Consider the following 12,529-nt stretch of genomic DNA (forward strand, 5'->3'; position numbering starts at 1 on the left):
ACTTTACAAAACCAGAACACTGTACCAATGATTTTATGGTGAGAATACTAAAAGGTAACTTTAAAACAATACAGGAACGTTAAGACCTTTGAAGTCAGAATGATTAAATATTCTGACACCCACCAGACAGGACTTAAAGATCTGGGTTTTCTAGTCCATTACAAACCATAAAATTCTACTGCTTTGTCACCCTCTTATCCCCATGCATATCTTCCTGTCCCTCATCCACCCGGCCCTCCCTGTCTCTCACCTAACCCACCCTTGTTAGACTGTCACTGAAATGCTTTGATGTTTCACTTACATATACTGTTATTTACCAACATTTGCTTACTTCTGATCTGACGAAGAAGGGCTACCTTCAAAAGCTAATCAAAAATGTATTAAGCTAGTCCAATAAAAAAGGTATCATCTTATTTTCTTTTCTATGTTTTATTTTATTTCTATTGATTACCTTAAAAGTATAGAGCAAGAATAAGCCAAACATAAAAAAATATTCAAATAGCATAGTATACTACTTACAATACACAATAAAACATTATAACAGATAGCATAGAGGTTAAGCAAAGATGGAGCATATATCTTATACGGTAAGACAGCATAACAGGAGTAAGAAAATAAGGGACTAATTTTAAAAAGATGCACATGAGGTCAGAAAGGTGCTTTAATATTATCTTGGCTAAGGTACAAATGGATAAACATGTCTTGTTATAGTATGTGCAGCGTGCATGCACATGTGTGTGTGCGGTTTCGTTTGTTACAAACAGAACTGGAACGCCAGTTGCGAAAAGAACCTTGGCAAACTGGCTGGCCCTTTTGCATTTATTCTGCTATGAAACAAGACCATATTCCTCTCAGCTCCAAGGTCAAATCTCAAATTACAGTTACAGCAACTACAGTAGCTCTCTAGAAATCTGCCTCATTGACACAAATCTACAAGACAGCTCCTTGGTCCTCTACATCAACCAGGCTTCAGCACAGGACAGTGCCTTCAGTCAAGCAATGGTCAACCTTGTCCTTGCCACCTAACAAGTCTTGCACTTCACTGTTAGGACTGCTCAAAGAACTACAAAAATACACTGCACAGCAGCCCTAAGCTTGGGAATGACCCACTTATGTGCATGACTCAAACCGTAACAAGTATTCTACATAGTCAGTAGGACTTATAAAGTACAAAACCCCTCCCACCTTCCTGAGAGCTCTCTAACTCTGCTGCACTTGCGAACCAACTGAGCAACTGAGACCAATGTGTACAGGAAGTGCTGCACATGCTTAGAATTGTGCATTTAAGTTCTGAATTCCGAGGCAGCAGACTGTTAGATGACATCATCCACTTGTGTGCCTCATCAGTCCTGTTATCTAAAGAAAACACCTGTTACAGGCGAGCAACAATGCTTTATACATATGAAGTTTATCTGTATATAGGGAGAACAATTTTCTGAAACCCCCATTTCTGCAGGTGAAACAGTTTCACAAATGGATTCAGCTTAGAAAATTACCATCCCAATCTATTCCAAGGCAACAATATATCCTCTCACATACTGGAAGTTTTTATTGGTCTGAAGAATTAATTTTTTTCCTTCTTTAAATTTAGCATGGTGTTCGTTTTTCAATTCAATGAGAATATATCATGTATTGCTGTTCATCCTTCTCATCATAAGTCTTGATATGGTTCATCTGGATTACTAACATTAGATGTATATAATACCTGAATGCCTGCTACACTTGATGTTATACAGAAGAAATGTCAGTCTATTCTTAATATGAACTTCTCTAGTAGCTAGATTTACAAACTCACCTAATAGGATCTTCACATGCACCAAAAGGTAGTTTCCCAAATTCTAGGCCACCAACCTCTCCTCCAATTAATGCATCTATATCTAAGAAGAAAAATGAAATGTTTACAGCAAAAATAAAGTATTATTTTAATACATTCAAATAAGCAATGGAAAAAATAGTCTGAATGGTGCATAAAGAAATTAATTTTCACTACATACTGTCATATTCAGGTGGATGCCTGTGCCTCAGCCCCATGGAGACGATACCAAAATCCCTTTCCCATAAAGAACAGGGGTTCCTGAAACCCCAAGTACACCAGTAGACAAGGAATTCCCAGGCTGGAAGTGAGGACAGAAGAAGTCACAGGTGCCCAGGAGACTTTGCAGAAGTAGGGTTAGCGAAGGGAGAAGCCCTGAGGAAGATAAACCTTCCTGGATCCGCCCACAGTATGTAATGAGTCCCAGTAGGTCCAGGGGATGGAGTTCCTAACGGGACTGGAGAGGCTGGAAGAATCCACTCCTATGGAAGTGAAGAGGCCAGAGATACAATGGAAGAATTTAATGTTTGAAGCAGTGTTTATAGACTGCTCTGATGTAGTCAACTGGGGAGAACCTCAAAGTATGGAAATCTGAGTAAGAAAAGGAGATTCCCAGATACCTGCTACAATTTACAACTTTCTGGTTGGCAGCAATGGGGCGGGGGATAATGGTTGTTATGTGACAAAATTATCCCAAGGGGAGGAGCTGTCAGGGGTCCCCAGAATTCAAAGCTGGGAGAGTCTAAAACAGGAAAGAGACTAAAGAAGGTGCTGCAATTTTTCCACACCTGATTTGCATACAACGTGGACAGTTAAAATCCCTGGATTATAAATTGCTAGGGAAGGAGCTTATCTGGTGGACTTTACAAACTAATCTTAAAGTATACATTGCCTTGCTGATGACTGGATGCTGAATTTGTTTGTTCACCCTGAATGGAGAGTAGCCCAGAATCCAGACCCTGAAAACTGCTAGCAGGATACAAGGCATACCAGCACTCTTGGGTCATCCAGGGTTGTGGACCTGTCCTGAAGAGAGAAAGACTACTGCATGGACCTTAGAAGAAGTGTGTAGACCTGAATTGCTGGTGGAGGATCCCTACCTGCTACAAATATGCACACTCAGATGTGAAGGCCCATAAAACTTTTGCATTCTAACTAAAATAATGAAGTCTAAAACAAACTGAGAAGAAAATATACATTAAAGATGAGAAATGGAAAAAAGAATAGGATAGCCCTCATCCTAACTTCTCATAGTCCGCAATCTAGAATTAAATTACTAAGGAAAAATCTCAGTTGGGAGGGTTCAAAGAAAGATATGTGTTTTCTTGTCAAGGCAAATTAATACATTTCCATGGATATCTCAAATGAAAACTTGCTCTAATGGAGCTCACTTCCTGGTGCATTGCCAGAAACTTCTTCCTCTTAGTTTGCGTCCACCTTGATATATCAGAAAAAATTTGTATTTTAACTCCCAAAAAGAAAAGTCATTCTAATATAGTGCCAGATTATAGCCTCTTTATCTTGCAAAAACACAAAGGGCATCAAAAAAGTACTTCTAGTGGCAACCTCAATGTCTGACTTTTCTAAAATATTTGTCAAACCCAAACTATCAGGAGAAATAGCTGCAGATGAAACTTCTTGTACTCCTACCTTCAACTGCTCTCAAACTGTCAAATATTAGATCTTTTGTAGAGTTGGAAATCTAGTCTCTAGATATTTTAACATATTTTTCAAAAATCTATGAAAGAGGCCTCTAACAGGGGTTAATTTATGGAAAATTGAGCAGTCTTAGGCTTTAATTCCTATTGTAATTCTCCAAAATGTTCAATAAGAACTGAAGAATAGCCATAGTTGTCAGATCAATGGTGCATCCAGCTCAGTATCCTGTTTCTAACAGTGGCAAATCCAGGGCACAAGTACCTGGCAGAAACCCAAATAGTAGTAATCGACCTATATATTAACAATTTATTTTGGGGAATAGTAGTTTGAACTATTTCAGCAATATAAATCACTAACTCAGACTTAGAAGTCCAATTACTTAACTGTTTCCCAATTTCTTGGATCATAGTCAAGAGAAGCTCACAAAAGTAGAACAAACCTTGCACAAGGATTTCACACCACTGACCATACAGACTCCATAATAATCTCTGATGGCTGAACAAGAAAAAATAATCTCATCACTAGACTCCAAAGATGACATTCCCCAGCCTTAACCTTAGAACCAGCACTCCCTCACTGACCAATACTGATTCTGGCTCCTATAGCACTCAGCTCTGGCCTTCCATCCAAGCATGGCGCTGATGTCAATACTGGCTCCGCTGCATGCATCATCTTCAATGGCAGCTGTGTCCCTCGCACTACCAGATCAGCAGACATTCCGACTCTTTTTCCACTACCCAGTTCAGCTTCCATTTTCCGCCCAAATCCTGAAAGCACATCTAGATCCACCAGGTTGAATAACATCTCATCCTTCAGCTCTAGGCTCTTCCTCATCCCAGACAGCAGACATGCCTACAGATGACTGGAAGCACAAAGCTGGTGACAGAAGTCTCCCCTTTAACTTAGGCATCAAAAAGGCAGGAAATCTGAGGTAAATTCAAATGAAAAATGAGCCATGATTCTCTAAGCTCTGCTCACACATCTTGCCTCCTTTAACCCTGACAATCTCTTCTTCTAAAGATGATATTCTATTTCTAAGATCCAGTATTTTAAATTAAAAAGTCAGTTTTATTCAGCACACAACAGTAACATCTAAACAGGATATTGAAATGTCTTAGGCAAAAGCACCTAAAAGTATCGTACATTTAGAGGCATGGAATCTTTCCAATGGATTTAAAATTAATCAGTCTAACACTTGGGCACTGCAAGATAGCCATAAAACTATGAAAAGAACAAATATTACCCAATTACTCTGGGATGGCCAAGGAAAATCATGTAACATGACCTCAACAAACCTATACTAAGAATCTCCAGCAGCATGGAATTAGTATCCAGACATTTCCAGTTGAGTCCTGTGTTCTACCCACTACAATCATTTTTTTCCTTCTGTTGTCTGTCATCATTTCCATGCCTCTGAGTGCCTCTTATCTACTACTACTACTAATAGCATTTATATAGCGCTACCAGACGCATGCAGCGCTGTAAATTTGACGTAGAGAGACAGTCCCTGCTCAAAGAGCTTACCATCTAGGTAACAGACAGACAAGACATTACAGGCAAGGAAATTACAGGGTAAAGAAGAACAGGGGAGGAGGGCAAATGAGTAGCGGTTAGGAGCCAAAGGCAGTACTGAAAAGGTGAGCTTTCAGCATAGATTTGAAGACAGGTAGAGATGGAGCTAGACGTATGGGTTCGGGAAGACAGTTCCAGGCATAAGGTGCCGCAAGATAAAAGGAACAAAGTCTGGAGTTAGTGGTGGAGGAGAAAGGGGACGACAAGACAGATTTGTTCAGAGAGCGGAGTTCACGGGGAGGAATGTAAGGAGAGATGAGAGAGGAGAGGTAGTGAGGAGTGATAGAGTGGATGCATTTAAAGGTCAGTAAGAGGAGTTTGAACTGTATATGGAAGTGGACATGGAGCCAGTGAAGTGACTTGAGGAGTGGGCAAGTGTGGGCATAACGATTCTGGCGGAAAATAAGTCGAGCTGCAGAATTCTGGACATATTGGAGAGGAGAAAAATGATTCAGCGGAAGACCAGTGAGAAGTAAATTGCAATAGTCCAAGCGAGAAGTAACAAGGGTGTGAATAAGGGTTTTGGTGGCGGGTTCAGAAAGATCTACTAAATAGATTATTTTCTGAACACTGTGGAAAGATGAGGAACAGCACAGCAAAACTGTCTCTCTTAGGTTATCTAGTGACATTGTACATGGCTGACTGCGCTATAAATGGGAAGAACAAGTCCAAAGGAGACTAGTACTAATGTTTTTTGAGAGAGGTGTGAGCTTTCTTTGCCACACATGCACTTTTCACCTTAATTTCTAAGACATTAAGGAAAGATACCTCAGAATACAACCAAATGGCATCCAAGTCTGTTTTTTTTTTTTTTTTACCTATTCAAGACTTTGGATGAATAAGCCTCTTCTTATTTGGAGCTTATTCATGCCAAGTCAGAAAACAATGTCCAAATGAAATCTTTAGTAATTTAAAAATAAAAGTAAACAACATGACTTGTCTTACAATCTCATACCTGGTGGCTGCTGCGGCCAGAAATACTGTAGCCAATCTTGAAGAACATAAGTAAAACGAATTGCTATGTTAACTGGAGGCAATGGCGTTAAGGGACATCCCTAAAAATATAAATATATATTCTATTAACATACTGCACATAAGCCTGAAACACTAAATTAACCATAATCCTCAAACAATATATGACCCCCCCTGTATATTCTAGTAAAAAATGGATCTAGCCATCTCAAGAGCTGAAATATTCTAGGGGGTTTTCATCCAAATATTGTTACACAGTTTCAACCAAAAGCAGCAATTTATCATTCCCTTGAGGATAGTCATACAGAGCAAAGAATTTAAATGCTGACCTATTTGAGTTGAAATTTATTGTAAAATCCACAGGGATATTTAAAATATAAAGTAGGTCACCATTTTTACTATAGTACGTTTTTAATTCCTTCAAACTAACATATTATCGCCTATGTTTACTAAGGTGCACTATGGGCGCGTTAGCATTTTTAACGCACGTAAATGGTTTACACGTTTTAAATGCTAATGCGCCCATAGAAATGTATAGGCGCGCTAGCGTTTAATGTGCCTTAAATTTAAAGGTGCATTAGAAATGCTAACACACCTTAGTAAAGGTACCCATAAGATTGATTTGATTGTTAATTTAATATGATTTTAAAAATGAACAGCTAAGTAGCCAAAAAGGCCTCAATGGTATGAAATACACACTAAGGAGAGGTAAAAAAACTCAGCCCAGTGAAAGCTGAAATTAAAGCGGTGCCATCTAGACTATTTTAATAAAAACAGCAGAAAAAGGTCAGATAAAGTTGAACAAACCTTATTAAACTGTTGAGATTTTAATCCTGTAAATCCATAATTTCACTTAATTCCGAGCATTTACCATATAATTTTACAATCTACACGATAGTTTACAAAGGTTGCACATGCCAACCTATTCCACTTGAGGATGTACAAAATAAAACCAGTGTATGTTTTCTAAACAGGTTATAGAGACCAAACATGTCGGATTTATAACTGGGGTGACCATGCTCAGTGTCATTTACTAACATTTCTGACACTTCTAAGACTCAAAAACTATACTACACAGAGAAATTCCATGTATAAAAGGGAAAAGGACGATGATAGGAGTGTACTACCGTCCGCCTCACCAGGATGAGCAGGTAGACGCAGAAATGATAAAAGAAATCAGAGACGCAAACAAAATAGGCAATGTGATAATAATGGGTGACTTCAATTATCCAAATATAGACTGGGTAAATGTAACATCGGGACACGCTAGAGAGGTACAATTCCTTGATGAAATCAAGGACAGTTTTATGGAGCAGCTGGTGCAGGAGCCGACGAAGAAGGAAAAATTCTAGACTTGGTCCTTAGTGGAGCGCATGATCTGGTGAGGGACGTTATGGTACTGGGGCCGCTTGATAACAGTGATCATAATATGATCAGTTTTGATATCGACCTTGAAGTAACTAGACACAGGATGTCACATACATTAGCGTTTAACTTTAAAAAAGGAGACTATGATAAAATGAGAAAAACGGTGGAAAAAAAAACAAAAACTTAGGGGTACAACTGAGAGGGTAAAAACTGTACAACAGGCATGGACGCTGTTCAAAAATACCATCCTGGAGGCCCAGGCCAAACATATTCCACAAATTAGAAAAGAAAGACGGAACTCCAAAAGACAGCTGGCCTGGTTGAAAAGTGACAACTAGAATACATATTGCCTTTCCCATGAAGCCAAGGCTTCAAAAATGATTTCACACCTTCAGAACTTATGTTTCCAGTAAGCAAAAAAGTGTGAAACATTTGTGTTGATGCTAATCACCATGGGTCTAGAATGAATGGTCTCAACCAATGGTTATGAATGCACAGGCTGAAGGAGTCACCCTCTGGATTGAGAGGGTATGTGCTGAAACAAATTCTGCTTGAATAGTTTGTATTCTGGCAATAAGCACTGCAGATAGAAAAAGAAAATGTTTCTCATACCTCCTCATCTGTTGACTTAATACACTGCAATAGCTCTGGGGAAGAAAACATTCTCAGTGATCTTCTGTGAAGAGGAAGGCAGGTGGCCTGTAGTAGTAGTTGAACTGTAGAAACTCTACAGAGTTAAAGGACCAAAATACTATGGACAGAGTACAAGCTCCTTGTGTTATCTGATCCTAATAGAGAGCATCCCACACAACAGGCTTATATACAATATTATTAACCAAATGGGAGCTTTAAAACTAACATCCCGGAACATAAATGTTGAACCAATGCTCCACGAGTAGACTACACGTAGCTATAGGAGTATAGTGACCAGAGAATTCTGTAAGGACTTCATGTGAGCCTGAGGCCACAAGACAAAATTTATAGATACCGCTATCAATTCCTGCACCTGAACTCAAAAGCTTACAGTGACTTGGTGATGAATCTCTCACCTAAGAGGTGCAGTGTTATGATTCTACTGAGAAAGGCAGGGGAATGACTGGGACTCACTTCTGATTGGCCTGTCAGGGATTGAGATGGCGTCTGAAGGAGCAGAAGTCAGACCTATTAAACTTACCTCTCCCTACAGCGTATGCTCTAGCGTTAATTTCTGTCAGCTGAGCCTGGTTCTCTCACTCAGTCTGTGCTTGTGGCACTGTGTGTATTCTTTGGAGTTTGCTTGCTCTTCTCGTTGCTTGTGGTTTCTGTGTGTGCTGGTTGTTTCCAGCGTGTCCTTGATTACTTCACTGCACCTGGCTCTGTCCTCTGCCTCGTTTCTCCATGCCTGGCTTTGGTGGTGTTTTATCTGTGGTAAGCTGTTCCTGCTTTGTTTGTTTAGTTTCCCTTTACTTAGCGTTAACCCTTTATGTGCAGAGCTTGGTATTTGCCTTCTGTAAGCCCTGCCTCTGTTAGGCAGCCTTTCTGTCCATAAGCTCATTCCTGCTTGTTTGCTTAAGTTTCCTTTTACTCAGTGTTAACCCTTTATGTGCAGTGCTAGGTATTTGCCTTCTGTGAGCGCTGCCTCTGTTAGGCAGCCTTTCTCTGGTGTCTGCCTTATCCCTTTCTGTACTCTTGTGTGCATGCTTCTTTCCTGTCCTTATTTGAAAGCAGCCTTTTCCTTCAGCCTGTTTTTCCCCTATCTAGCCATCCCTGTGGAGCTTTGCTCTTGTAGAGTCTGTGTCCATAGTGTCCCATTCTGATCCCGGCTTTCTCTTTTTCCCTGTGGGCTTTGCCCTCCGCTACCTGAGGTTTCTGTGTAGCCTTTGTTTGTATTCTTTCCCTCTGGTCATAGACTGTATCTGCCAGTTTTGTCTGTCGCCCTTCCCTTTGTGTCACTGGCTAGCGCCGTGTGCGTAGCTTGAGTGCCAGTCCCTTCGGGGATCCCTCGTTGTTCTTTTCCCTCCCCTAGTGTATGATTCGGTTCCGGTTTGGCCGTGAGGCCTGTATGCTTGGACTCTGTACGAGTGGGTTCCAGATCGGCCTTGCGGCCCCCACCTGAATGGTCTATCTCCCTTTTCTGGTGGTGCTTGTTGATTGTCTTGAGTGTGCAGGGCTTTGTGGCCCGTGGTATTGCTTAGTGCCTGTTTGGTCTACCCTAGGTCTTGGCCAAGGTCCTTCCTATGCCTCAGTCTAGGCACAAGGGCTCATGATCAGATTAACATGCAGTCCTCGAAAGGCAACTAGCTGCCATAGGACAGACTGACCACACAGCCAAGAGACTGGAAGAAGTGTAGTACTCGGGCTGCCATCTCTGATGTCTTAAAGAGAACTGGCTCAAAACAACCAGATGTCTAAAAATGGATGTACTCCGAATCCATCTTGGTGAATAAAAGTTGCAACTCTCTTGCAGAATGTTTTGGGAACAGTTGTTCAATTACAAAGGGAATATACCGGTCAACTGAAAGAAATGCATTGGCTCAAAAAAACAAGTAAAAAGGCCTCAATGTTTCAGTTTTGAATCTGTAGGATCTGTAGCATAGCATGCATAACTACCACCAGGAGAAGGCATAATGGCCATGGGCAGAGAGGTGACCTCTTGTCCATCACCGAGAGGAGTGAGGCCTCACAGCATTCCTGTAATCTCGCAGATTCAAATTAATTGCTTGCTTTACTACCATTCCGAAAAGATGAATGGCATGACCACAAGCTAGAAACTGGGGTAATAGCTGTAACTTCCCAGTTTGTACCTTTGTCTTTTGTACACTCTAACTTTACAAGAATGGTCCAGACAGCTTGGTCTTGGAAGAGTCGAAATCCTATAGTTCCTCTGGGTTTTCTATAAACACCACATATTTTCTGTCAAGCAGATACAGAAAAAGTGATGGCATGGAAGGATTATATAGTACATCTAGTCTTCTCAATTTACTCTGTTACCGTGTCACAGACCTCTGTCAAGTTAAAGACATGGAACAGAATGGGAGAAATAAGAAGAAAACGGCAGTTCATTTTTTTCCATAATGCACTACTGAGGTAAAGAAAAGTAACTTTCATTCTGAATATAATACATTCTGTACAACAATAGCTTTAATGTATGTTTTTAATAAGCACTTACAATCTTTGACTTGAAGATATCCAGTTGCCCTGATAAATGAGTATACTGATTTGGTACTTTACGAAGGTGAACCATTTCAAAATCAGTTCGAACTCCAGGGCCTTGACATTCTCCAATGTATAATCTTCGCCATTTCTGATGTATTTGCACAAATAAAGGTACCTGACTACAAAAGAAAAAATAAAATAAATCTTGTCATATTACATTAGCATCTACATTATTTCTATTGCCCTTCAAACATCAGTACTCCCCAGTTTCGTAGTACTTAACTCTGCTTATAGCTTGTAGATTATCTGACATTCAAAAAGAAATTTCATGCAAATCTGGTCATGCCACATGTGATGGGCTACATGGCTTGTTCAAAAGTTCTGTTTGGCAATCCTCGCACAAAAAGGTCAACACCTCATATACTCTATATCAATACATAGTAACACAACATAGTAGATGACAGCAGAAAAAGACCTGCACGGTCCATCCAGTCTGCCCAACAAGATAACTCATATTTGCTACTTTTTGTGTATACCCTACTTTGATTTGTACCTGTGCTCTTCAGGCACAGACCGTATAAGTCTGCCCAGCACTATCCCCGCCTCCCAACCACTGGCTCTGGCACAGACCGTATAAGTCTGCCCAGCACTACCCCCGCCTCCCAACCACCAGTCCCACTTCCCACCACCAGCTCTGGCACAGACCGTATAAGTCTGCCCAGCACTATCCCCGCCTCCCAACCACCTTGTCAGTGTGCCTCTCACAGCACACTGACAAGGCAGAAAAATTGTCAAGGTACACCACCAGTTTTTTTTACAGATATATTTTATCAAACGAGTATTTACTGGAATTCTCCAGCTCTCAGATAGCATTTCTAAAACAACTGTTAGTGCAATGAAGCCAATACATAGAATACAGCATCCTCTCTCTGATTTTATCCCTCTTCTCAATACTACAGGAAGCCCTGCTCCATTTCTGATCCAAACACACCCACCTGTGCATTACAACAGAAAACCCAACAATTCAGGGTGCCATATTTCATTTGCCCCCTTCCCTCACACACATTTTCCCACTCTAGCAGGAACCAATCTCCTGACACTTTCTCCTGCTCCCCAGAACACAGTCCTGGAAATAAAAAAAAAGAAAGATATTGTCACTCTGTGTTTCTTTCCTTGTAAAACATAGTGGTATAGTAAGTGACGACAGATAAAGACCTGAACGGTCCCATCCAGTCTGCCAACATCTCATTCATTCTCAATTCTAGATTGAATCAACAATAAAAGTGATATTATATAGTTGATCATGGTCTTTCTTTGTTGTTTCAGGGACACAGACTGTAGAAGTCCGCCTGGCTCTATCCTTATGTTCCAACTACAGGAGTTGCCATCAAAGCCTATTCGAATCCATCTTGTCATCTGCAGAACACAGACCATAAAAGTCTGCCCAGCACTGTCCTCATGTTCCAAATTAATGAAGTTTCTGTTGAAGCTCTCTATAGCCCATCTTAAGCCAGATTGCTATATGCAGGACTGAGACCGTACAAGCCAGCCCCGCACCAGATCTAGTCGATATAGCCAGAGTTGCCATCTAAGCACCACATGATATGCAAACACATACGCAAACCTTTAAGCTTTATTTTTTATACCATTCATTTTATAATTAGAGATCCTCAGTGTTCATCCCACACCACCTTGAATTCCACCACAGTTCTCTTCTCCACCACCTCCCTCGGGAGGGCATTCCAGGCACCAACCACCTTCTCCATGAAACAGAATTTTCTGGCATTATTCCTAAGTCTATCACCCCACAACCTCAAATCATGTCCTCTAGTTATACTATTTTCCCTTCTCTAGAAAATATATCTGTTTCTATATTAATACCTTTCAAGTATTTAAACATCTGTATCATATTCCCCCCTGTCCCTCCTCTCCCCTAGTGTATACAAATTCAGGCCTTCCAGTTTCTTCTCATACGTCTTTTGGTGCAATCCCCCTATCATTTTGTCACTT

General features: G+C 40.6%; 1 protein-coding gene across 1 annotated transcript in view; it reads right to left on the minus strand.

Annotated features, from left to right (window-relative positions):
* RAB3GAP1 (RAB3 GTPase activating protein catalytic subunit 1) overlaps nucleotides 1-12,529 on the minus strand; it is a 134,166-nt gene that overhangs the window by 97,772 nt on the left and 23,865 nt on the right. Inside the window, exons 7-9 of the mRNA XM_030209160.1 lie at nucleotides 10,533-10,698; nucleotides 6,000-6,099; nucleotides 1,796-1,877 (exon numbers count right to left, since the gene is read on the minus strand). Coding sequence (XP_030065020.1) covers nucleotides 1,796-1,877; nucleotides 6,000-6,099; nucleotides 10,533-10,698 — 348 coding nt within the window. The remainder of the gene's footprint in view (nucleotides 1-1,795; nucleotides 1,878-5,999; nucleotides 6,100-10,532; nucleotides 10,699-12,529) is intronic.

The sequence above is a fragment of the Microcaecilia unicolor genome, chromosome 7 (genome assembly GCF_901765095.1).
Source record: "Microcaecilia unicolor chromosome 7, aMicUni1.1, whole genome shotgun sequence".
In the NCBI taxonomy this organism is placed as follows: Eukaryota; Metazoa; Chordata; class Amphibia; order Gymnophiona; family Siphonopidae; genus Microcaecilia; species Microcaecilia unicolor.